The sequence below is a fragment of the Microtus pennsylvanicus genome, chromosome 6 (assembly GCF_037038515.1).
Source record: "Microtus pennsylvanicus isolate mMicPen1 chromosome 6, mMicPen1.hap1, whole genome shotgun sequence".
Taxonomy (NCBI): Eukaryota; Metazoa; Chordata; class Mammalia; order Rodentia; family Cricetidae; genus Microtus; species Microtus pennsylvanicus.
Window position 1 is genome coordinate 114,203,627 of NC_134584.1, and position 27,553 is coordinate 114,231,179.

The 27,553-nt window shown below is 44.7% G+C and overlaps 1 protein-coding gene across 2 annotated transcripts in view; it reads left to right on the forward strand.

Moving 5' to 3' along the window:
- The window catches only part of Wwox (WW domain containing oxidoreductase), an 871,622-nt gene that overhangs the window by 230,280 nt on the left and 613,789 nt on the right, over window positions 1-27,553 (forward strand). For both annotated transcript variants that reach the window (XM_075977401.1, XM_075977402.1), the window contains exon 6: window positions 9,977-10,065. In XM_075977401.1, coding sequence (XP_075833516.1) covers window positions 9,977-10,065 — 89 coding nt within the window. The remainder of the gene's footprint in view (window positions 1-9,976; window positions 10,066-27,553) is intronic.

Below are 27,553 nucleotides of genomic sequence, written 5' to 3' on the forward strand. Positions count from 1 at the left end.
ATCAAGGCGAGTGCAGAGTCCTCTCACCAAACCTACACTGAACCTTGACGCTGCCGACACTTGAACCTTCTTTGCCATGGGAGGTCAACCTGTGCATTTTGGGATGCTTGCAGCATCCTGGCTGCTATTCCTAGGGACCAGTACACCTCTCTAACAAATTGTGACAACTAAAAATGCCCACGGACATTTTGGATGATCATAGGGTACAGGTCGATCCCTGATCAAGAGCTGTGGGTACATCACTATCTGGGTCTCCTCATTCCAGTGCCGGAAAGGAAGATTATTCCTCCATTTCTGGATCTTCTGACCTTGAACGTTTGTCAGGAAACATAGAAAATTGTCCAAACCAGAGCAGACAAGTCTTGTTTGTCTTCTATCCATTCAGCTTCCTCATGGTTGGCCTGCCATTGGGCCCAGAACTCTGTTTGGGGCTGTGCACCTCTTTCTGAATGGAGCCTGGGGTGGGGGCACTGGTCTTTAGCCCTTTTATCAGCAGTTTTCTCAAGGTAGGAGATTCAGATGCTTATCAACTTTCATTAAGAACTCAGCTATTAAGTATGCAAAGTATATAGACCATTCCTGTTGAGAAAGTAATTATTCAGTAAATTAGCCAACTGTCCAGTGTGCTGGCTTTTAAGCCCATCTTTGATGTTCCCAGTACTTACAGAAGATATAGGGCATGTTTATTAAGACTCTTCAACTGTGTATAAAACGAGAGCAGTCCAAAGTAATGGTGTCTGCTGAAGGAGTCTTTATCATATGAATTTACCTTCAGTCATCCATTATTTATTTCAGCTATTTTATATGCCATTATAATAAATATTATGACAGAGAAAGCTTTTACGCTTCAACTCATTGTACGACTCTGTACTTGCCTGCAATCCTTCAGGAATGTAACCATGTTTTACCTATAGTTAACGTAAATCATCACTCACATTAGAATGAAAAATTCACCGTGGGGGAAGGAAAAAAACAAGGCTCTTTCTTCAACAGCAAAGCGTAAATGCACCCTCGTGTTGCCTGCCAAACTCCTCAAGACACTCACTGCCCTGCCTTAAACTGTTTCTGAGCTGCAAAGTGAACACATCGAAGAGAAGGAAACTGGAAGGTTTTGCAACATTTTCATTCTCTTGTTAGTTTCTGGCAAGATAAGCATTTCTTAAAATCCAGAGTGCAGACTATTGCCAATTACTATCTAAGCATTTCTAATAGTTTTGCTTGTGCATAACTCATAATTCATATACCAAATTAAATATAATGCTCGTCTGTATAATTTCTCCTTTGATAGCTTTGTAGTTATCTATAGGTATTGATACAGTTTTTTTTTAAATAAATTGTGTTCCAGTAACACAAAGTGAAATGTTTTGGCCTGTACACAAGGAAGAAAGAGTTGTCATGATTTTCTCATTAAGGATGTTTGTGTATTTTGGCAGGAGGATGTGTGGGTGTTTATGGGGAGGCTGGACGTGAGGACTGATTGTGATGGTTGACTTCAAGGTTAGAAATGACACATTCAGCCCCTGTCCTTCAAGGTTTAAGAAAAATCCAGGGTTCTGCCAAGGATCATTTTGGGTTACTTCCCAGATTCAGAGTGTACAATCATCAGAGAGCATTGTCCTCCACTAGAGCATTTTTGTATTAGAAGCAAAGCAGACAGCTGGATGCAGCAATGCTTGCCTGTAATGCTGAACTGGGGAGGCTGGGGTAGGGATTATAGTTTTTTACTTTAATGTTTTATTTTACATCCCAGCCGCACTTTCCCCTTCCCCTCCCTCTTAGTCCCTCCCCTAACCCCAATCTGTCCCTATCCTCCAATCCACTCCTCCATTTCTTTTCAGGAATGGACAGGCCTCCCATGGATATCAACAAAACATGGCATATCTAGTTAAATTAACACTAAGCACTCTGCACATATATTACAGTTGTGCAACTTGGTCCTCTTATGGGGCTCCTAACAATGGAAATAGGTCTTCTCTGACTCTTTTGCTGGCTTTTGGGGGAATCATACTTTTAAGGTAAGTAAGTTCCAAGTAGCAAGACCCTGTCTCAAATAACCAGGACACTTGGGAAACCACATGGTATATAGACTAATTAAAATGCATAGGAGCTGGAGAGATGGCTCAGTGGTTAAGAGCACTGGCTGTTCTTCCAGAGGAGCAGGGTTCAATTCCCAGCAACCACATGGCAACTCACAACTGCCTGTAACTCCAGTTCCAAGGGTTCCAACACCCTCGTACAGGCAAATCAATGTATATGAAATAAAAAAATAAGAATAAAAGAAAGAAAAATACATTAGGGGCAGGAAAGAGATCTTACATACTTCCTTTCCTGGTTGTTCTATTAGATGGTGCATTTACTGGTGTCTATTTTTTACTTTTAAGCTTGTCTTAGGCTGATTCCCAACCAAGACTGCTCCTGATGCCGACCTGGGCTCACCCCCCTGAGAGCTCTGAACATCACAAGTCAATTCTAGCTTCGTTTTCCTCCCACATGTCCCTGCAAAGAGACTGCCATTCTTTGTCACCATTAACATCCTGTAAATGATACTGGAAAAATTAGAGTTCCGATGTCCCATGTAGGATATCAATGAATTATTAAAATGGTTTGGTTTGCCTATTGTAGTTCTCTGAATAATGTCACGTCAATAATATGCTCAGCACCGGTGTCCCTTGCCATAGTAAATGTGACAAGTCCTATTTAAGGTTGCAGAACATAAAACCAGGACTGAGAGACTGTAAAGAAGGACCAGAGCCATCAGCATAATGCAATTAAGGCCCATTGGATTAGAATTTGCAAGATGCCATTAGCAATAAGCTCTGAATGTAGATTATAGCTTTGCTTACAAGGTTTGGGTTTTTTTTTTTCTTCCAGCAGTAACGCTTCTCTTGTAAATTCTAAGTGTGTAAAATAAATATGATATAAAGTAGACTCAAATGAAAATATATGGATGTTGTTAATTTCTTGGTAGCTTCTTCAAGCTGTGTGTTAGAGAATATGAGGCAGGGCCAGATCACAGTGTGGCATGTGGCATCCCCAAATCTTGATTGTCACCTGCCCTTTCCTGCAGTGCCTCGTTGAAGTTCTCCAGTCGTTGTTTTCTCCTCTACATAAATGGTGCAAATTAATATGTACTTCATGGGAATTTCATGTCACTGTAAATAGTAAAATGTATCGGAGCTGCTTGTTACTGTTGCTGCAAGCTGGCATATCTACACAAATGCTTCGTTACACACGTGGTGTTTTACACTAGTTTCTTTACATGAGTGTTTCTTTGTACTAGTCTCTTTACGCAAGTGTTTCTTTACACAAGTGTTTTTTACATGAGTGTTTCTTTACACAAGTGCTTCTTTTACACAGATCCAGGACAAGCACTGTGTTTGTACAGGATAGGGGTGAACAGAACCACCAACTGTGCTCTGCCTGGAAGAAAGATTACACAGTTACTGATTCCTACTTGTCTTAGTTAGGGTTTCTATTTCTGTGAAAGGACATGGAGACCATGGCAACTCACGAAAAAAGCGCATTTAATTGGGGCTGGCTTACAGCATCATAGGCTTAGTTCATTATCATCATGGGGTCAGTGGCTGCATGGCAGCACGCAGGCAGACAGTGGTAGCTGAGAATTCCATATTTGGATCTGAAGGCAGCAGGAAAAGAGAACCCACTTAACCTGGCTTGAACATTTGAAACCTCAAAGCCCATCCCCAGTGACTTCTCCAACAAGGCCATGCCTACTCCAACAAAGCCACACCTCCAGTAATGCCACTGTCAGTCTTTGGGGGCATTTTCATTCACGTACTACTGAACACTTAAGTGCTGCCTCTGCAGCTGTCTGCAATAGACAGGATTTTCTGGGCATACATTCAGAGACCCAGCTCCATGAGGCCAGCCAGTGCTCCTGGGTTTCTAAGTCCTTTTTCTTCCATCATCAGTTGTACTCCTCTTTGGTTTTATTTTTAAAAATACATGTTTGTGTGTTCGTGAGCCTATGCAGGGTTGTCGGCACAGGCGTGGAGGTCAGAGGACAATGGGAATCAGTTCTCTCCTTCCACCGAGGGGATTCTGGGCATTGAACTTAGGTCATCAGGCTTGGCAGTAGGCAGCATCTCTCTGTAATCTGCTTTTTAACTCTTATCATGATTTTAGTTTTAACAAATCATAAGAATGAAGAGCTTCTGTCTCCTACCATTTGACCAGTTGAATGTGTGGGCCATGATGTGACCCAGATGCTCCTCTGGTCCATCCGTGTGGGGTGACGTGCATTCGCAGGCTGCTTTCAGGGTCTAATCCACTTTCCAGCCTCAGTTCCCAATAAACAGCAACTATTACTCCTATTTTACAGAGGAGAACACTGAATGCCTCAGGCGAATTAATTTTCCCAGCCAGTCAGTGCTGGGACGTACAATGCATTCTGACTTGATCTGTAGTGTAATTGAAATCTTTACCGTTGAGCTTGGAAAGGCGTGATGACATGGCTTAAGGGATGTGGTGGGCTTCCCCCACTGTCCTGAGATCACGTATCCCCCTTCACAGAGGTACTATTGAAGCCTTCCCCAAGATAGTTAGAGGAGTTAAGATTAGCAAGAGGGATCTGCAATCACCGTAACGCTATAGATTGATATTAAAAAACAGTGAGCATTGTGTTTGAACCTTCAAATTCGTAACAATGGTAGCATTTTCTGATGGCCTCGAAGCTTATATGTGTGGCAGGCATTTTTTCTAGTCTCAAGAGGCAAGTACTGTTTACACATTCTCAAGTAAAGGCAGCTGGGGCCCGGTGGTCCCCTGAGCCATGTTGTCAGTGCTGTGGTCCCCCTGAGCTGTGGATCCAGGTCAGCCTGGCTCTGGCTTCTCTGTTGAAAGTGACATCATCTCTCCACTTTGCTATCTAAATACTCATGCTGTTCCCCATTTGGTCCCTCTGGTTTTAGGCAGTCTCACGTCTGAATCACTCTTAGCCAATATATACTCACGAAATACCAGAGATCAGTGTGGCATAGCCACCACCAGCAACCCATTTGGATCCCAGAGGCAGGTTCTAGAACTTCATAATACACAGAAAAGGAGGCTTGTTTCCCAAAGGCTTGTGCGTCTGTTCACTTTGGCAACAGCAAGTTGTGTCTTAATCTCAGAGAAACAGGAAAGGAGGACATGGGTTTGGTGTCAGCCCTCACTGTCCTCACCGTGGATCTCCATTCCTTTCCTGGGCTTTCCTGAGGTTTGTACTGTATCCCATCCAGTTAAGTTACCCCACTTCTCTGCCAATGAAATGTGATTGTAAGCAGCATCCTCCACTGCCCAGTGGAACTCTCTTGAGATCCTGCATGCACCTGATTGCCCTGTCTGCATTGCAGAAGATGGAGGGAGGCTCCATGACCAAGAAAGACCTGGGTTCACCCACATGCTTGGTTCAATGTGAGCAGTGGAGAATGTTTGCTGTTTTATGATGTTTTGAATCAGCGCCTGTTCTTTACAGCATTTGCTGACTAATACAGACCTTGCTGGAGTTTTTGCTGGCCAGTCTGAATTGGAAAGGGGGCTTTCGCAAGTATGTTCTGCCAAAGTAGAGAACAGGCTCTGTTCTAGATTCTCCCTGTTCTAGAAGGCACATGCTAATTGAATCACTTGTTAGTAAAAGTAATGCCCTTTTATTATAAAGATGGATCATTTCCAGATCTTGACTATGGGGATGATTATATGAAACAGTGCGTTGTTCTTTGTTTTCTATTGCTGTGATAAAGAAATGGCGACCAAAAACAACTTGGGAAGGAAAGGATTTATTTTGACTTGCATGTCCTGATCATAGTACTGAGGGTAGCCAAGGTGGGAATTAAACTAGGGCAGTCATCTGGAGGCAAGAATGGAAGCAGAAACTGCGAGAGAGTGCTGTTTACTGTATTGTTTAGCCTGCTTTCTTATATGACCCAGGATCACCTGCCTAGGGGATGGCACCACCCACGGTGGGCCGGGCCTTTCCACATCAGTCATTAATCAAGAAAATGTCCTATAGGCTTGCCTATTGGTCAGTCTGATGGAGACATAATTCAGTAATGGTTTACTCTTCCCAGATGACCCTAGCTTATGTCAAGTTGATAAAAACTGAGCAGCACAACCATAACAAAATGTCACATAATTTGGCAAAGATACACCAAGCAGAAAAAAGAAAATGTATGCATCTCCACATTGGTAAAACCCTCCTAATAACTCTGATCTAATAAATTTTAGTATTGCCAGTGTTGAGATTTTTAGGTTATGACAATGTACTGTATAAGAGCTCTCTACTGTACGGAGCTGGATGCTGGGTGTGTGAGACCCTCTAGATCTATTTTGATGTATTCCTGCGAGTCTACCTCTACTTCCTAATATAAGCACATGCATTAAACCAGCACAGTGATTTGTGGCCTGCCCTAGATCAATCACTGCCAGGTTGAGTCTCTTGCCTTCCCTCCGCTGATAATCCACAGCCCCACCCTTTAGAAATGAATCCCGTCTGCTGTCTGTCCGCCAAGCTACACCTTTCCCAGGTAGAGCACAAGCCACAGTCAACATTTCTAGGAAGCTGCTAAGTTTGCTCGATAATCGGAGAGCAAGCCCCCTCCCCAGCACAGGAGTAAACACACACTCCTAAGCCAATTCCCAAAACAGCATTCTACCCCCCTCCTGGACTTCACTGGGTTGCATACATTTTTTCAGAAGCAAGAAACCTGATAGTCAGGGCAGGAGAACTCTCTGAATAATAGTGTGTGGACTGGAGTCTTTATCCCCAGGAGCCTAGTAACCCACAGCTCGTGGATTAGTTGGGTGACCCCATACTCCCCCTGGATGTATATGTCCTGGTTTTATTCTTATTAGCAATGGCAGCTAAGTGCTGTATTTTGAAGAAAAAAAGTGGAGGGGAACCGAAAGATAACCTACCAATTTTAAGTTACACATAGAGAGGAATGCGTGGGTCACTTGGCTCCACCATCATTTTCCTTGGATTGCTTTGGGGTCACCATCTGGGAATGTTCTCCCTGTTTTATGGAGAAAATATGTACATGCATTTTCATAATGTGGAGCATGCTATCCTTTGGGGTTTCCAGCAATGAATGATGTCTTAACAAATGCCTGACTTTCCTTTGTGATGTAGTTGCATTTTGTTAGGAGTCTGTGTATTGCAACGATTGTCTTGCCCTGGGTAAAGGAAAACGGGAAGCATGGGAGTTAGGGGCTGTGGCTAGGGGCTAACAGTCATCTGATTGTTCTAAAGGTCAAGTACTTAAGTGCTATCATACATGCACAAGATTGTGGGGTAATCCAAGTCGACTATCAACACATTTTAGATGTTTAACAGAAGTTTTACCTATTGGATAGATACCAGTTAGTAGACAGAAGGATGAACAAACAAACAAGCAAACAAATAGAAAGCTGTATCATTTTGATACCACGATGCTTTGCACAGATGTGACCTTACTCAACTTTCCTCAGGTGCCATGGTGGCCACTCAGGTATCTCTTGTAGCTTTCATCTGTCTGTGCAGCTTTGGCTAACTCAGAACTCCTGACCTTCCTTCCATTCCCTCTTCCTTTTTAGTATTATGGGCCCACACCACCCATTTTATTTTTAATTATGTGTAGGTAGGTAGGTAATGTACCCGTGAGTGTAGGTTTCCCACTGAGACCAGAGTAGTTGGATCCCCTGATTGGAGTTACAGGTGGTTGTGAATCACCGTCGTGGGAGCTGGGAACTGAAGTCAGGTCCTCTGTGAGAGCAATGTGCTGAGCCAGCTGCAGTTCCTACTTTTTTCTCTCTAGAGTGAGGGCTATGACTGAACCTTATATGGCCCGCCCGGCTCCAGGATTCCCTGACGTAGGAAAACTGAGAGCACTCTCTGCTGACACCCCTGCTTTCCTGGGTCCCGTAGATGCTTTCCTTCCAAGTCAGCAACATTTCAGTGTGTGCCATTGTCACCCCAAATTTGGAGTTTTTGCATTCAAGAGATGGATCTTATCATAGCCACTGACATGCTGTTGTATCCAGGGAAAGCACTTAATCACTCTGTTCCACTTTTTCCTAAACCTGGGCTCTGTTAGTAACCATGGGCTGGGTCCTATAGGACCTAGTATCAATGAGCTGGTATGATGTGGCCTTCAAAGAGGACCAAAGTCAATCACATCACGTATCCATCCCTCTTATTGGCATGTGGCATTAGCATAAGAACTTGATACAGGAGATGCCTCCTCCTAGTTAAATTGACTAAGCATCTTCTGTTTTTTCTAGGACACTCAGCTGGCAGTTCTGTTAGGACTCATTAATAGTGAATTAATCTTTTGCAAATGAGGAAACTGAGGCTCAGAAATGTTAAATGTTCCGAAGTCAGTATGATTTCTGTGCACACTGGCTCTTAGTCTTTGCTCATAGCTTATGAGCTGGGTTAGAGCCCAGTACAGAGGCAGCCAAGCTAAGCTGGCTACCGCTCAGCACAGCCCAGATCCATTCCCAAGTAAGACAGCCTGCATTTGCTTCACGGCATTGGAGGGGTCCTGCTATTCTCCTTAGTCTGACTTAGGCATCACAGTCTAGACTAGAATTCCCAAGTTTGCCATTTGTTTCATGAGCTTTCTATACCTGAACAGACAGGTAATACTGGACATTCTTGGAAGAATTAGGTAGGTCTCAGAAAGAGTTGGTATTTAATCTTGTTCCCCACAGTTCACCCAGAGTTAAAAGTATAGAATACTCCATAAACATAAGGTCTCAGAAGAATAGCCCTGGGGTCTGTCCATGCAGGATCCTGCCACCAAGACCATGTCCGCTAGGGCTTGGCTGGTCCCGATCCCAATTCCTCTAGGAAGGCTGATTTGGGGCCACTCTTTCCCCCTTCTTTGCTCTGTAGTCTCTTTTAAATTGCCACCCTGGAAATTCAGGGGAAATATTCCCAGCTGTTCAGTATTTTTTTAGATGTATTTGAAATGTGTGTTTGTGCACGCATGCACACATGCACTTACACAAGTGCAGGTGTGTTTCTGTGGAGCCCAGAAGAGAGCATCAGATCTCCTGAGGCTGGAATCACAGGCATGCGTGAACTACTGAACATGGGTGCTGAGAAGCATACTCTGGTGCTCTGTAAGAGCAACAAGTGCTCTCAGCTGCTGAGCCATCTCTCCAGTACCTTGCTGCTGCTGGTGTTGCTTTTGGTGTAGACTCTCTCACTGGCTCAGAATTTCTGAGTAAACAGTGCTGGCTGATTAGCAATCCCCAGGGATCCTCCTGTCTCCGCCTTTCCAGTGCTTGGACTACAAGGCATGTGCCATCACATCTGGGTTGTAATCACACCTAAGTTCTCGGAATCAAAATCACATCCTCTTGCTTGTGTGGCAAGCAATTTCCGAGCTGATCATTTCCCCAGCCCTGCCCTTAATTTATTTGGAGTCACAAAAACGTCTCACCATGTTGCCTCATTTGGCCTTAAACTCACCCGGTAGCCCAAGCTGACCTGAAACTCACGACCAGCTGGGGTGTCAGGATTGCATGTGTGCTGGACCACCACCCCTGGTTGGATTGACCTTAAGGGTGATGCAGGCTTAGTGGAAGCGTTTCAGAACCCGGGTGGAGTCTTTTTGAGATCACAGTATTGTCCATTGCATTGCGGCCAGGCTTGCTCTTGGTCTCCCGCCCCCATAGATGTAGCTCTTTGGAGCACATATTTAAAGATAACATGAACTAGAAAACTCCTTGGAGCCTCTTCCACGTACTGAGTGAAGCCATGCACAACCCCCAGCCTGGAACTCCAGCTGAGTCCCAGCCTCACATGCTCCCTGGACTTGGCAGTAAAAGCTGTGTTCTTCCATCCATTCTGATGATGTATAGTCTCTCTGGGCGTCTAATATTAAACAGGGGAATTCCGACATGTTCCATAACGCATTTACTGTAACTTGATACCACGAACTATACTTGCTGTTATTTATCATTTCTTTTTTATTTTCTCTCGTTCCAGCACAAAGCCAAGGTAGAAGCAATGACCCTGGACCTGGCTGTGCTCCGCAGTGTGCAGCATTTTGCTGAAGCGTTCAAGGCCAAGAATGTGTGAGTGTTTCAGTGCGGGCCTATACATCATAATTGCTTGCTATCGTAATGTCTTTATCAGATGAACACTATCAGGAGAACGCAAGGCTGCAGTGCTGTCTTGGCATCCAAACCAGAGGCTCATTTATATTGGCACTGTTGAGGTGGACTGTATTTGCTTGACTCTGAGTCACCCTCGTTATGAGATGTCATCAATCTACTAACAGCTTCACAGACCAAAAAGAAAAGAGAAGACATTATTAAAGCACACAAGGCTGCTCCACGTTAGGGCAGTTTTAAGATGTACCCTCTGACAAACTTGTGTATCTCTCTGAATCGAGGAAAGGTGTACCTCAAGGGGCATCCAGGAACCTCACTTATTCTGTACGGACAGGGTTGAAACCCTCGGCATGCTTTCTTCTAGTGTTCATCAGGCCTTTGATGTTTTGACATGGGTGTAGCTGTGGACACAGATGCAGGCTGCAAGACCTCAGGGCCTTTCCAGCCCCTGGTGCCTCCTCATACCCACAATCCTGGCTGGATCTTGCATTCGCTTTATCTGCTGACTTCAGAAGTGAGGATTCTTCATCAGCCCTTAAACATGCCTTAGTTAGGGGGGCTGTATACTCTACTACCCTCCAGAAACTTCCCTTCCCTACCAAGAAAGAAGTCGGAGAAAAGAAAGGAAGAAGGAAGGGGCAGGGAGGGCATGAAGCAGACTCAGGCTTCATGCTAATGAAAGTAGTGGTGGCTTGCGATGTTGTAATTATAGTATTTTGTTTCCAAGGTTTATTTTTATGGTTGCTTCTATAGGGCAAGCAGTACTAGTTTCTCATTAACCATAGTGGCTTTGGTTTCATTAATAAATAACTTCACTTAATTTTATTTTCCAGTGAGGTGATTGAAGCATGAGGGTTAAGTTAATCATAGCCCCGGTGGTGCCAAGGGGGAAATAATGGCATGAGCGATTCCAACATGCCTGGACTGGTAGGGCTCAGACTAGGCCATGCTGAAGTTCCCTGTGCACATGAGAGGAGCTGGGGAAGGGATCTTTAATCAGGCATTCAAATACTGTTGTGCTACCTAGCTTCTCTTCCTGGGTCCACTCTGGTCTTTTAGACCATCCTAGTATTTGATCTTTACTGAGCAAGTGAGTGGACTGACTCCTGGGGCAGAGCGTCCTGTTCAGTGTACACCAGACTTGTATCATTCCAAAGGGAAGGCACTTCACTAACTCATAGGCAGAGCTAGATCCACCCTTGGCCCTGTCAATCAGAAATGTGAGCCCTGCCACATGCTCTTTCTGGTGCTGTGTCCTCGCCAGCTGCCATCCCTTGCCAGCTATCAAAGGGGCTGGAGAGCAGGAATAGCAAGTGGCTCTCACGTTTATTCATCTCATCCTCATCCTTTGTTTGTCTACTTACCAGGCATTTGCCAAGCACATCCGAATCCCCAAACATTCTTCTGGGAGGACATTGCTGGCCACTGGAGCCAAGGTGACCTCAGCCAAGATGGCCACAGCCTTAAATATCAGCAAGCTATATTTTATTACTGATGCCTACTCCTCATCCCAATAGGTCTATAGTTTCAGAGGGACAAAATTACTAGCAACCCCAGCAGCAGAAGTAAAAGCTTATTTTGGGGGTTCAGTTGGGGCACACGCATTTAGAATGCCTTGCCTGCACGTTCTGATTCAGTTCCAAAATCACTTTCATGGAGGGAGTGATTGTATCCAACATGCAGATGAGAAAGTGAGGCTAGAAAGATAGGGTAGGAAATGCATAGACAGCATTTGGTAAAAGAACGACCCCAGGTCCCATGTGGCCCATCTCACCCTCTGATCTCCTGTGTGCTACCGTCTTTAATATAAAGACAATAAAAAGTCAAACTCAGAAAACTAGTGAGTTTCTTAGGAACACTCGGCAGCTGATGCCACATGGAGAATTCTGTCCATTCTAACTTCTCCTTCCTCCCTGGCACCCACTGCCCTGATTAGGTCTCAAAGTGTGTGGCTTTGCTGAAGAGAGCTGACTGATCATAACCCTGTCCTCAAAGCTGTCATTAGATTTTATCCAGCAAATAGTTCAGAAACTATCACACCTAAGGGCCTTTTATAATCACGGACCCAAACTCTTGGAGGGAAAACTCGCCCATTCTGCACTAATCTTTGGTTGCCAATACTTGTATGTTCAGGCCCAGGGGCAAGGTTTCCCTTAGACTAAGGCTTAGGACCTATGCTGCCTGTGCCTTAAGAGTCCAGGGTTGCTCACAGCGTGGAGAAATACTGCCGTACTCAAAGTATGTATAAAACAGTGAGTGATTTTCCCTTTTGACATACTGCCAGTTCCGAAATCTCCCCTGGAAAGGCAAATGACAGCTCAGTGCTAACGGTCTCCGGATTCAGAGAGCTGTCAGAAGTGAATTTAAGTGCCGGTGACCAGGCTGCCAGAAAAACATGTGTAACTCTAGCCTTATCATCACCTCCCATCTTTGGACATTAAAATTTCCTCGTGTGTAAAACATAATGACAAATGAAAGCATGCCTGCCAGTTCAGAACCAGTTCCTTTTTTGTGTGCAGTCACCAAAGAAAGGAAAAGCCCTCCGACGTGAAATCCACGTGGGCGCTCCATTATGCTCCACTGAATAGGTCTGTTCACAGCCTGCACACGAGCTCTCTGGAATACCATCAGGCTCCATGCAATCCTCAATACAAGTGTGACCTCGCACCTTGGGATGGGCAGTGCATTTATGTTGTCACTTGAGGATGGCGAAAATGACAGGCAAAGGCAGAAACAATGGTGGAAAATGCAGCCTGTCACGTGCTGCAGAGCTGGCCTCTCCCTGACCTGGGCAGACTTGAAATCTGCCTCCCCCGTAGATGACTTCTCTTTGGAGGCTAGGGGAGGCTGGGGAGGAGAGGACCGGTACAGAGCGAGCATGGCTGATGAGGGTTACGGAAGCAGTAGGGACAAGCCACGCATTTCTGTTAACGCTTTTCCTGTTCTCTCTGTGTGTGTGTGTGTATGGGTGTGTGTATGTGGCGGCCAGAGGCTGACATTGGATGCCTTCCTCAGTCACTCTCCACTTTAGTTTTTGAGACAGGGTCTCTTCACTGACCCTGGAGTTGGCTGTTTGGCCAAGTTGGTCTGTCAGCGAGCTCCAGGGCTCCTCCTATCTCTGCTTCCCCAGCACTGGGGTTACAGGTGTGTCTCGCTTTGTCTGGCTGTCACGTGACTGGTGGTTTGCTTGAGAATGCCCTCCATCAGCTTCTGTTTGAATGCCACCAGTTGGTAGGACTGTTTGGGAAGGATTAGGAGTCATGGCCTTGGACTGTGTTAGATGGAGAATCTGAACACAAGATTGTCTGCCTCCAGGCACATAGAGGACACGTGACCACTTGCCATGCATGTTCTCTGAGGTCCTGTGTTCTACCTGCCCAATCTGCCTCCTCCACTTGCTTGCTCATTGTCTTTTTCATCCATTTCTTCTGTTATTCTCCGCTACCTCTTCAGGGTGGTCAGCTCAGGAACCTCAGTCTGCTTCTCGATACTTCTCGCCAGAGTTTGTGATGGTAGTGGTGGTCAGCCAGTGTGTCTCAGGCCAAATTATTCTGGGCATTACTGGAAAGTTCCAAACCAAAGACTGTGGCAGTTTCCCACCAAGTTGAATTTTTTAAAAAGATATTTTGGGTTAAATTGGCATTCAGAAAGAAGCCAGACTCCACAGTGCTGGTAGGCAAGGGTATCTGTCAGTGGGGAGCAGCTGGGGCAAGTCCTCTTGTGATCACCCAGGCTGCTCATCTGGGTCCCCTGTGAGAGACTCCAAAGCCTCCACTTGGTGATGGCTGCTTGTGTGCTCTCAATCTGGCTGTAGCTGTTTCATTTACCAGAATAGAAAGCCTCCATCTTGAGGCCCAAAACAGCTCGGCGTTCCAAGGACGAGATGTTCCAGAAGCATGTTCTTTCTCACTAGCGTTCTGTCGTTCCCAATAAAATGGAAGGCTGCACTCCAATCCTGCAATTTTAAAAGCTGGGAATGGCCCACCATAAAGGACATGGGTTACTAGGATTCCTGTTGCCAGCCAGCTCTCACTGGCCAAGGGCTTCATTCGTCCTCAAAGAGAGCTGCAATTGATAGAAAATTCATATTAACCTAGTTGTGCAATTCTGAAGGCTTCTAGAAGTCCCTTTTTCATCATGGGTTTCTATTTCTTGTCTCAGCTTTCTGTCTCCAGTATAATTTAAATAAATTAGGCTTCATTTCACCAAGAAAATCATACCGAAGTGTGTTTTATTTAAAGGTTAAAATAAAAGTTTTCTAGCCTTTACTTATTAAACATTTGAGGAGAAAAATCTTTAGCAAAGTTGTTTATTTTTACTCCCCACTAGAAGACGTTTGGAACTTGAGCTACTAACCCGGGACATTATATTCTTGGATTCGTATTCCAGAGTTCTGTCTCTTTTCCATCTATAGAAGTGGGTGGGCCATAAATTATTAAATAAAACCCAAAATTTGAGGGCTAAATTACCCAGAAGACCAGTGTGTAAATTACAGATTGATCTTCCCTTTCCTCCCGAGCTCAGCTTGGCGAATAATGTTTTAGCCAACATTTCTGCATCAGTCTTTGCTCAACATGAGACATCCATCCTGCTCCGTGTACACTGGGACCCTGGTGCCTCGCTTTCCCTCACAGTGTGAAAACTCGAGGAGAGAAAGCGCAGAGGCTCATTTCCACTGCAACAGATGCTCTCAGTTCAGATCTTTGTTATGATGTCTCGGGGAAGTTTTATGAAGTCTACCAGTTCATTGTTCTTCTACTCTATGTATTTTCCATCTTAAATCATTGAAAAACCACATTATGGCCCATTTAATACATCTAGAAACACCAGGGAGCATTGTGTCTCTTACAAGCTCTTTTTTTTTTCTTGTCTACTTAACTCTTTGGGTGTCAAATCTTTTTACATCATATTGTTTAAAAACATCTCAAAAGTATATCATGCAGTAATCTTGTATTAAACAAGAAAAATGAAACAACAACTCTGTCAGTATAAAGTAGGGCTCAGTACATTTTCCTGTAAAGGACCAGAGAGGAAATATTTTACATTTTAAGATGATGAAAAATCTCTTTGTAAAAACTCAGTTCTGCCGTTGTAACATGGAAGCATCCATCGACAGTGTTTGCCAGTATAACTTTATTATCAAAAAACTGTGGGCAGTATGTATCGATAAGACTTTATTGACAGGAAAACCATGGGCAGTGTGTGCCAATAAAACTTTATTGACAAACATTCCCTAGTTATACTTCTCAGCAGATACACTATGTTAACCCTAGGACAATAGGTCACGACCCCTCTTTCAGTAGAAATAACGGGTTTGGGGATGTCAACTGAACCTAGATATAAATTTCAGCTCTACTGCATTTGTTTTCTTGGAAGAGGGATCATGTTGTGACTGGTTATGGCAGGTAGTTACATAGAGCTAATCTGTACATGATCAGTTTCATCACTCTATAAAAGCTGCCTTGGGATTCTTAGGAGGTGGGAGAGGATTTTGAGTAGAACAGTGTGCCTGGCTAAGTTTCCTGGGAAATAGGACCTTATAAGAAACAGGCCAAGTAATGCCCTGAATATCATTAAATCAGGAAAGTCCTGAAGCCCCAGTGGGAACTTGAAGGCATATAATGATATTGGTGATGACTGCTATTTATCAGCTATTAGTCATGTGTCAAACACAGCTAAAGAGTCAGAGGGCATGTCCAAAATAGGAAAAAGAACTACAATGTCTTCCAGTTCTGCCCAGTTCAACGAATGCTACATTTTATAGGTCAAGAGATTAAGGATCCTCTCCAAAGTCATGCAAGCTAATAGCTGCTCGGCTAGGTTAGGTCTTAATCCCAAATCTCCATTGAGCTCAGCAAACACAATTTGGAAAATAAGAGAGATCGGACTTATTTGGGAAAAGGTGCTGTGTAGCACACATTGCCCCCCGCAAGAGGTTTGTCCCATTAATTGGATGGATGACAGCCCTTGTCTACGAGGATGATTATTAAGGTCACGTCAAGGTCAGAGTCGATGCTTTGTGAAACCAATTTTCTAGCGCCAAGAGAAGATTTGTTTTGCTGAGATACATATAAAAGAGGCTAAGCAGACCCATCAGAAAAGAGGCTCAGCCCCTCAATTAAGGTACCCAGGCCATTTTCTTTCTAGAAGGTTCTTCTCCACAGAGTCCCCTTAAGCAGCAACGGCAGCTATTTGCCCTCATTTACCGTCACCTATATACGTTTACGCCAAATGTCAGTGCTCATTTCCCCTTGGTTCCTGCTCGTCTTCAGAATGATGCTGACCAGTAGACAGGCAGGACTGAAGGGCCATTCCGCTGTGTACACCTCTGAACCAGCACCATTACTTTCACATGCAAACTCAGCTCCGATTCGGACCTGCTCAGGGGTATCCTGCTGCCTGAGGGACAGCTGCTGCACTTGCTGATGTCCCCCAGCCAGTGCTCAGAGACCAGGTCAAACTTCCTGTGTCTTTGATAATTATCTGTCCCCAACCCTATGCCTCTATACCTTCCACCCAGAGAAGCATCCGCAGGGTCTGCATGCTGGCTCTGGCCATTACCTTATACTGTTCCCTCCCACCTGCCTGTCACATGCTCAGGGGATGACTGTGTGTCCCCCGCAGAGCCTCCTGTTTCCCTCCCCTCTCCTTAGCGTCGCTTCTGCACCAACGAATCCTTTCTCAGAGCAGTGGTTCTCAACCGTCCGAATGCAGCCATCCTTTAATATACTTCCTCATTTGTGCCGAACTCCAATCATAAAATTATTTTGTTGCTATTTCATAACTGTAATTTTGATACTTTTATGAACAGTAATGTAAATATGTGATTGGCAGGATGTCTGATATGTGATCCCCAAAGGGGTCACGACCCACAGGCTGAGAACCAGTGTCAGTGCGTATCAACAACACACCAAGACATCACAAGCAAAGTTCGGGCTGTTCTCTGTTTTCTGTGTTGACTTGTAGTTGTTACACCAAACCCCAGAGGATCAGAGGCAATGGCTAATTCATCTCTGACTTCATTCTCTATCTTTGTTCTGTTACCTATGAAGATGGTGACCTAGGCCTATTACTCTGTCTTTGTGTCGGTCGATCCATTAATGAAAATGAGACGAGATGGTCAAACCACTCTGGGGTTGTTGAGAGGATTGAATAACATACTCTTCTCTGAGTATAGCACCGGGTGTCTGGTGTGCACTTAGTGCAGGGTCCTTGCCATTGCTACCATTATCTCATTATCAGCCCCTCTTCAGTCATCACAATGCCTATGGCAAGTTCTGAGGAGCTGGTACCTGAGTGGATGGGAAGAGGGGGAGAGAAGGACAAAGTGGAGGCATGGAGGTCCATGTGGTGAAACATTACTTTGAAATTCATTTTTCCGTTTGTTAATTTGGAGGACTTTTTTGAAACGACGTTTTGATAGCCTAGGCTAGGCTAGAACACCTGATCCTCCTTCCTCCACCTCCCCAGTGCTGGGAGGTCAGGTCTGTGCCACTGTGCACAATTCCAAACTTGACTGTTAGGGCACCAGTTCTCAACCATGCAGTATCTGTGAGCTGATACTCCCTTATGTAGTGTTAAGATTGAGTGTGTCCAAGTCTTGAGAAATAGCTATTAAAGATATTTTTTAAATTATGTAATTATTATAATTATGTTATATAATTATATATTATAACAATTATGTAATTTTAAATTATGTAAATGTGTGTATGTAGGGGGGAGGTGATTGGGGATCTATGCACACAAGTTCAGGAGCACTCAGACTCCAGAAGAAAGTGATGGATTTCCTGGAGCTGGAGTTATAGGCAGTTGTGAGCTGCCTGACATGGGTGCTGGGAATTGAACTCAGGTCCTCTGCAAGAGCACCGAGTGCTTTTAACCACTGTGCTATCTCGTGAGGCCAAGAAACAGCTTTTTAAAAAGTAATGGTACTTACCATACTTATCTGAGACAAAGAAACTAAATGGACCCTTCTGGGAACCTATGGAAATGTTTCTATGTTGAAGAGTCAGCTCTCCCTGATCAGGTCATGTGACCCCATCAACCAGGGACTGCTTGGAGAAGAGAGAGACTGACACCCTGAGTCCAGGGCAGGGAACCTGGTCTTCGGCCCTCAAAGAGACCACCTAGCTCAGCAGCTTTGAAGCAAATCCATGGCAATGTTACTATTGGGTGCCTTTTGCTTATGGAAGACTTGCAAAATGCATTCCGGTGTCTGTTTTTGAGCTGCGTTTCCTAGCCTGACTCATGGATCCCACTTGGTTTTCTTCCTCTTTCCAACTCCACTGTCATGTCAGGATTCTGCGTTTACATAATTGACACATTGAGACGCTGTGCTTAAACTACAGTGAAATCGCATTTTAATAACACGGGAAACATCTTTTCCCTCAGTAAATTGTTGAGAAGTTAATTCTTGTTAGCCTAAGAACTTGAATATATACTTGAAATAAATCAGTCGCGCTACGCCGTGCTGCCTGCTGAAAGTCCTGGAGGAAGATTCCCCTTGCTGATAAACTGCTCTTCCAGTGCTCTGTTTGGAGTACTGCGCATGCTTTCTTGTCTTCATTTGGAAGCACTAACTCAGAACCTTGTCTCTCAAACCATCAGTGGGTCCTCTCAATTAGCAGCCCAGTTCTTCATTTCACCGCTTGGCCTGGCGCTGCAGTTCAGCCACCAACTAACTCGTGATAGTAAGATAAAGGTACTGGGCATGCCAGCTAGGGCTCCATAGTGAGACTCTGTCTCAGAATAAACAAACAAGCAAACTAAAGTTGGCTTGACCCAAACACTGATAACCAGAACCAGACAGGAAAGGGGATCTGGTTGTCCCAGAAGTGTGTAACAGGTAGGTTGACAAATTGCAGCTCCTGGAAGTCACACTGAGCAGAATGTCTCTAACCTGAAAGGACAGCAGTGTCGGGATGGCTACAGGAGCTCTCTGAGGTGTCAAGAGATGGATGCAGCCATTCTCCCACTTGGCCATTACAGAATCATCTAGGCACCCCTAACAAACACTGACACACACCTGCTACCACCAGCCATTCTGCCCTATGGCCCTTGGGCATGGATAGATGGATAGATAGTTGGATTAAAAGAAGATGCCTTTGATAGCTTTAATTGTCAACTTGACATAACCCAGAGTCATCTGAAAGAAGAGTCTCATTTGAGGGATTTCTCAAATTATATTGGCCTGTGTGCTCATCTGTGAGGCATCAGCTCAGTTGTTAATTGATGTAGGGCCCAGCCCTTGGTGGAAAGTGCCATTTCACAAGCAGGTGGTCCTGGACTATATACGAATGTCAGCTAAGCATTGGCCTGGTGCTTTCTGCTGGGAGAGGTTCTGGAAGCTCAGAGTGAAGACCCTAGGATGCCTACCCAGGCTTGCCCCACATGACAGGGATCAGATGCCATGCTAGTTACCTTGCTTGGCATTGTGATCAAAGGAATCAAGGGTCCATCTTGGCTCATAGTCACGTCACAGAATGCATGTTAGGGTATCATCCTGTGTAGTAGTTGGGGGCTTTGGGCTGTAGCATCTCACATTATAATAGATCAGGAAGCAGGAGTTTTGAGCCAGAATCAGACATTGACTATATAACCTGTAACACCCACCCACAGTGACCTGAGTCTGCTTGGTAGGCTCCTAAAGATACCACAACCTCTCAGCATAGCCACAGGCAAGTGAAACTACTCCCTGGTGTGGGACTAGTAAGGGATCTGAGGACCCTTCCATTGCTGGACAACAGAGATTAGGATGGAGCTGGGAAGCACATGAGTGAGTGAGTGAGCCCTAAACAAGGGTTCACGAGCTACTGGCTGCTGTCTGTCACTTAATTCCTAGCTCGTTCTTAGTCTTAGTTGGCAATTCCTGGCTCTTCCTTGGGCCTTCTCAGTAATGGAAGATACAGCTCCAGCTTGTGATTATATGCATTTCTTTCCTAGAACGTCTTCAGACTTAACTCTGCTCTTCAGAGTTATAGGAAGGCAGGGCTCCTATATTTGTCCTTGATAGAATGTCTCCCTGTTAGAGGGATGGCTTCAACTTGGTCTTGGACAAAATGTACACATGATATTTGAAGACAGTACTGCAAAACATATTCTAGCCTCAGCTACACCAGTCCTATTGGACACAAGAGCCTTGAATTAAAGACATTTCTCTCTCTATCTTTTTTTTTCCTTTGGGGGTAGGCTTCCAAGTTCAGCAGCATCACGCCAATTCATGTCTGTTTTATTTACTGCTCTTTTTCTGTTGTACCCACCCAGGGGAGGCTAAGTTTGTTATACAGTACCTACAAAGGTGAGCAGACAGTATAACCTCCATTTTGCCTCTTACCACCTGTGTTCCTTCCTCCCTTTTTTCTATAAAAAATACTTATTTCTTTGAAAACGCCATATATGTGTAAAATTTAATTTTGTTCCTTCCTTCTAACAGTCATTTTTTCTTTTCTTTCTTTCTTTTTTATCTCATTGACCTGGCTGGACATTTTCTTTTTGAGACCAGTTTTTGTGTAGCCCAGGCTGACCACAAAGGATGACCTAGGCCTCTTCATCCTCCTGCCTCTAATCTCACAAGGTAGACCAGATGTCGTCTTGTGCTTTAAGAGATGTGTTGTGGTGTTCTATCCTCTGACCATGATGTGACTTTTGCCCATTTGAATTCTCAGAAGCTGCTGGTCCCACTAATGTTTGGCTTCATGAGAGTGTCCCAACACCCAGGATAGATAAGTGACTCATGGGTACTGGATGAGGGAGCAGCCGAAGAACCACCTATAACATGTTTATATATAATATGTTTTGTTCCTTAAGTAACCCTCACCCATATTTCCGTTAGTAACTTTAGTTAATCTCATTGGTTCACCAAGATAGATTTGAGTAAAATCCTTTCATTGTTCTATTATTGATGTCCTTTCTGGGGTGAAAGAACACATTTGTTCAAGCATCCCCAGAAAAAGTCATCCCAATAAGTCTGCTTGCTGAATCCCACTTAGTTATTTTGTTGTTTTTTTTTTTTGAGGTTGAATGTTTATTCAGGGGGTTATGGAAGGAGGAAGGGTGAAGGGGGGGAGGGAGAGAGAGGGAGAGAGAGAGAGAGAGAGAGAGAGAGAGAGAGAGAGAGAGAGAAGAGGGAGAGAAGAGGAGAAAGAGACAGAGAAGGGGGGAAGCAGAGAAGTGGGGAGAGAGGCAGAAGCGAAGCTGCCTCTCCGAGAGGAAGATGGAAAAAAAGAGCCCCACTTAGTTATTTTGTAAAGTGTTTTTCTTCACTAATCTCTGGACACAAGAAATAGTTCTAGCCAGTCGTCTGTGTTGGCTCCCTTTGGCACTGGGGCTGGTTCAGCCACTTGGAAGCTGGTGACAAGGGAGCCACCTGCAATCTAATCTTCAACTGCATGGGCACATGCTGTTCACAAGCATGGCTGTATTTCGTTATTAGCTACTCCCAGAGCCCACAGAGTCCCAGAGGATGTCAGAGTACATTAATTTTTATCATAACTTGGATTCTCCCAGGTCTGAATGGCAGCACATAGCTGTCAAGGGCTTTCTGAACTCTATTACAGCTTCATATATCTCTAGGCAAAACAGAGGAGAGAGTCGTCATTGGCTAGAGAAGTGTACAAAATGCATGAGCTGCTGGGTCGTTGGACTTGACCATGTGCTCAAGTACATGGCACACACTGGTTTTGCCCCATTGTCCATATAAGTTCACCTCTGTCTGCCCTTGTGAAATCCTCCACTCTGCGTACATGAGAACTACCCAGTGTGTGCATAAAATAAGTTCTCTATGAATCATGCATCTTTTCGTCAACCACTATTTTCCAGCTAGTCTATGAATATGAATATGAGTTTTCCTGTCTTAATGAATTTCCACCAGAACTTATACATCCATGGTGTCACCAGGAGTTTATAAATAATAGATTGTTATGCTTAATATCACTTTATGCCCACAAAATGTACTTTTAATGGGGAATGCTAACGCATGCCAGGGAAGTTTAGTTATTTGTTCGTTACTTTTATTCTACCTACTTGTTAATAAAGTAAAATGTATAAAGGTTGCAATTTGCCTGAAGAGGAGGTGACTCTGTTATTATTTTAGAGGCTTTCGAGGCCAGTGTGGGTATAGGGAAAGTGGGGCTCATGGGGAGCTACCCCACCTTGCTGAAGAATGCAGTCCAGCATGCTTTAGCTGCTGGCTTCCTCCTTGTTACTAATACTTCTGTGCGTTGAGTTGTAGAGTTTACTGCTGTGCATTGTGGTCTCCCAAGAGATTTTAACAGCATAAGTAAAATTCTTCAGGAAGACACAATTCATTTGTTCCTAGAAACCCACGGGGTTCCACTAAGACTCGATGATGGTGCCTTTTTCCCGGCTTAAGGGAGTTGTGTTCAAATGTGCATGCAGGATGATGGGGGTGGTCCAGGCTGATGTCCCTTGCCCCCGCTCCCTACTTGTCCGCATTGGGCTGAACATTGATTTTCCATTTTATCAAATACTCCTTAGAATCAGGAACACGGGACAGCAAAGTGCTTAAGTGCAGAGGACAGGTTTGGAAATTGCTAAAATCTGCAGCAGAGAGTCAGGCCCCTGCACTGTAGCTATCATGCCAATCTGGCTAAGTGCACAATTATCAAATCGATGCCTTTCCCCCTAGAAACCCGTGTTGGAGGAGATGTGGGTGTTACTTTGTTTTACACCCCTGCCTTAGGATCAATGAGGTTGAGATTTCACTTCTGGGACTCAGATGCTGGGATGGGAAAATATAATCAAGATAATGGACACAAGGCAAAAATTTAAGAAAATAACCAAAACAAGAGTGTTTTCATTTTCTGCTAAGTGTCTGTACTCATGTTCCGGAATCTACTCTAAGAAGTTGCAAATGGTGCATGAAATGAAAAATTCCCGTCTGTCTCCAGGGGACAGAGCCAGAGCTTTGCTCTTCTCCTCGTGGTTGTTCCGATTGCTTTCTCTATTCCAGCTGAAATAGAAAGAAAATATTAATTAATGTAACTAAGGTATTGTGACCACAGCACCCACTTCTGGTTAATTATAGTGTTAACACCCAGGGGTGTCCATCAGATTCATGGCACCTTTAGAGCCATGACCCGCCCACAGCACAGCTGACAATCATTGGCCACCCAAGTTGGTTTTGGTGTCAAGGGTGATCGCTCCTTTTACAGGCTTTCTTTTCTTCTTACTTTAGCGAGGAGGTACTCTTACAGGGACTCTGAGTGAGGGCACTGGGAACAATCTAGTAAATGGGGAGCACACTGTATATGTATTGTGTGTGTCTGCATTCTTGGGTGGGTACCACTCCCCAAAGTGGATGCCAGGTCTAAGAAACAGGAAACCAGGTAAAATATCAATAGCTTGTTTTGGGCATCTTCTCCATCAAGGTCAGTGGCAGAAATATTGTATATAGTTTCCTTAAAAGATTTATTTTTAATTATGTGTCTGGGGGCCAGTAGATACATACATGTGTACAGTGCCCTGGGAGTCCAAAAGAGGCTATTGGGTTCCCAAGGAGCTTGGAGTTATAGGCAGTTGTGAGCTGCCTGATTGTGGGTGTTGGGAAACGAACTAAGGTCTTCTGGAGGAGCAGTCAGCACTCTTGACCACTGAGCCATCTCTCCAGAACCTGTATATAGCTTTTTAATTCTCATAAATACCAGACAAACTGGGCGTGGCCATTCTCTTTTAGAGGAGACGCAGCAATAACTCAGAAGTTTATTAATTTTTCTAAGATCCACTTGACTGATGAGGGGTAGACCCAGGCAGAAAAACAAGATTTTTGTGTCACATAGTTTATCCTTTCCGAGAATCGCATCAATCAAAAGTATTCTCTCTTGAAAATATTATCACACATACACACACACACGCATGCACACACGCACGCTTTTAAAGTAGAGCCCATGTTTCCCCTTCACCCCTCAATAAAATGGTAAACATTTCCTGTAGAAGGCTTGTATAAAAGATAGTCTCTGCTTATTCGTTCTTTCTAAATAATGTCCTTAATAGGAAGTCTATTATGATGCAACTCCCCTCAAGTTAAAGTCATTGAATGCCATATCTGGATTTCCACAGAATCAATGCTTCACTATCCTATTATGTAAGACTTACTTTACCAAGACTTGAAAGATATCTTCTGCAAGACCATCCATTAAATTGAGATTTTCGGCAAGTCAGTTGCATATTTATCCAATTCATTATACAATATTTGTTTTAATTTCTCGTATACTCCCCCAAACCATCATGAACTGTAGCTATGGCATGTACCCTGCATAGCTGTGGTCCGGGTGGGTTCCAGAAGCACAGAGACTTGCAACTGGGTAGAAGCAGCTGTGGAAGAAAATAACTACTATGGTCAAGTTCGTGCTGCCTCTCATGAATTCAGACCAAACTAGCCCATGTTAATTTAATCAAGGACCCACCTTGTAATGCTCTACAGTTTCCACCCCTTCCTTGTCTGGGAGAACACACTGGTAGTTATGAGGCAAGTTTGCCAAATGGTTTTCTTAATGGAACATGGCTCCGTATGCCCTCTGCATCGAATTTCACAGTACTTCCAAATAGTATGAATTCTTGCAACTCACTTGAGAAGTACCCCAGATGGTATGACATTCTGTTTCTAGAAGGAAATGGAATATATTTCCTTTTGCATTGCATTCCATTTAGCTCATTCCTTCGCCTGGTCTGAAATGGGATCCTGCAAAGTCACAAATGTTGGACCATCACAAAGGTCCCGACTTAACCTGGAAAATCCCACTTCGTTTATGGAGCATGCTAACAATTTCGTTTTCACAACATTACTGTGACTCCCCTCCGTGGTGGTGGCTTCTGTTGCTCTGAGACTGCTTTAAGGCCTCATTCTCCTTTCTCATGCTTGACATTCTGGGCCATCTTGGGCTCCTGGAGTCATAATTTAGTAATCTTATCTCCAAATTATAATGCCCGTCTATTGGTCATACTGCCCTGCCAGATGCATGCATTCAGATTTGCACAAAAGGCTTACCTTTTTTGAAAGCTCATTTTTTATTATGGATTGTGTGTGTGTGTGTCTGTGTGTCTGTGGTTATGTGCTCAGGAATGCAGGTGCGTGTGGGGGCCAGAAGAGGCTGTCTGGTCCCCTATAGCTGAAGTTATAAGGAGTGATGAGCCACCCAATGTGGGTGCTGAAAATGGGCCCCAGATTGATCCCCTGTAAGAGCAGTGAGTTCTCCTAACTGGTAAACCATCTCTTCAACCCTAAGACTTAGTTCTCACTGCATGCCGTGCCCTGTGAGACCCGACTTTCTTCCTTCTGGATCTTGATGTCCAGTGGCAGAGAAAGACTGTGGCACATGGTGGAAAGTGTGAAGAAGTGTGAGACCGCTGGGACATACTACACCTGAGAAATTGACCTTTAATTTGCAATTAATATGGGGGTGTTCTGGAGTTCGCTTGTTCCTAGGTACTGGTACGAAGGCTCCCTGGACACTCACAGGGCATAGTTAAGAAGGCAGTATTTATTGAGGATATAGACTGATGGGATTGGCTTTACTAAGAACTGCCATCACTGGCAGCTTGGCCCTCAGTGAGGACTTGAAAGTCAGGGAAGTTTTCAGTGTCCAGGTTTCCAGTTCTATGCTTCTTTTCATTGGCAGTCAGTGCAACAACCTTGTGCTCTTCTTCCTCTGCCTGCTTGTCAATCCCAGCAGGGCTGACCTTGCCAATGGGCTACACAAAGTCTGTGAGAACCTCTGAGGAGGGGCCCACTCACCTTCAAGGTGAGGGCCAAGGGCAAAGGAATGATAGAGGGTGCCAGAGTCTTTAGAGTCACCGTGGAAGAAGGGGAGGTGATGACACATGGCATGGGCAGAGGTGGAGGATTCCACAGTGTTGAGGCAGCATCCAGTTGGCTTGGCAGTGGAGGTGTGTTTGAGGTAGGGGAAGAAAATGGACACATAACATTTCAAAAATAAATAGGAGGAGTGGACAGGGGATTGATTGTGAGCTCAAAACTGCTCTAACAAGTAGCTTTCTTTCTCTTTCCGGCCCTCTTGTCTCTCTGTGTCTTTTTGTCATCCCCCCCCCCCACCCCACTGCTTTTTTTCTCCACTCCTTTCCCTTCTTTAGTGATTTTTCTTCTACTTAATGGTCAAAATGATTTTGTGTGTGAGAGAGAGTAAGAGAGAGAGTGGAGCTTGGAGAACAGCCTCAGGTGTTGTTCCTAAGACTCCATAAAGTTTTCAAACTATCATTTACTCATTCTTTGACATTTTCATCCGTGTATATAATAGACCACGATCATATCTATCCCAGTTCTCCTCTCCTACTTTCTCAGGTCACCCTAGAACATGGCCACTCTCAACGTCACATCCTCCGTCTCGTAACCCACTGCATCCTTTTAGTGCCGTCTGTTGAGTGCTGGCTGACCTTGTGGGCTTGTTCTTGTACACGTCCTGTGCAGGTGACCGTAGCTGCAGTGAGCTCCTGAGTACAGTGGGCTTGTCCCAACCAGAAAATAGCACCACATCCCTTTTGAGGGGTGAACCGGGAAGTCACCACGTAGGCCCTGCTGGCTGGCCAGCAAGCCCTGAGGATACCCCTGTCTCTGTCTGCCCCAGAGCTGGAGATTATAAACTCACATGACCCTGATATATGAGTTCCAAGAATGAAACTCAGGTCACCAGTCCATGGCAGCAATCACTTTCCCAGCTGAGCTGGCATTACCAGTCCTATATCCAGGATTTGATAAAGCTAATGGATAACAGGTATGACCCTATATAGAGAGAATGCCTGAAATTGGGGTAGGCCGCAAGTGGGGCTCTTTGGAGCTAAAGGGGCAGAGCCAAAGAAAGCTCGGCTGTTCCCGATCAGGTTAGCCACAGTCTTTGGATAGGCCCCACCCTTTTACTACCTGCCACGGCTCTGCTCTGCTTTTAGGAGAAAGCACCAGTTGGACATGGCTAGCCAGAGCCTGGCTGCATGATCAAGAAGTCTCACTAATGTCACTCAGAAGGGTACCAACAGAGCTGCCCGCTGGTTCATCATTAGGACTCCATCCCTGGGGTGGCCCAAAGGCAACACACTGACTGCCAGGTAGAAGGGGTGCTGCCTTCCGACACCATGCCCACAGCAGCTGGGAGACTGGCCAGGTCCATTCCTCAGAGATGGATGGGGCAGTATCTCCCCAGGTCTCAGAGAGCGGGACTCCTGCTGGTCGAATTCTCCCATGCTCAGCCTGGATGATGGTTCTTTCCACTTCCATCGCCCTTCCCAGGTCAGAACCCACCTAAGGACCAAATCCTTCCCTCAAGGCGCTGACTAATAACATCTGCTCTGGGCCCCATTGACGCGTCTTTATTTCCATCCCATCTTCACAGTTTGATCCAGACTTCTCTTTGATGGCCTGTAAATATTCATCATCTGAGACTCTTTTGAATTGCAGTGGCTTTTAGTTAAAATTGAGTAAAAT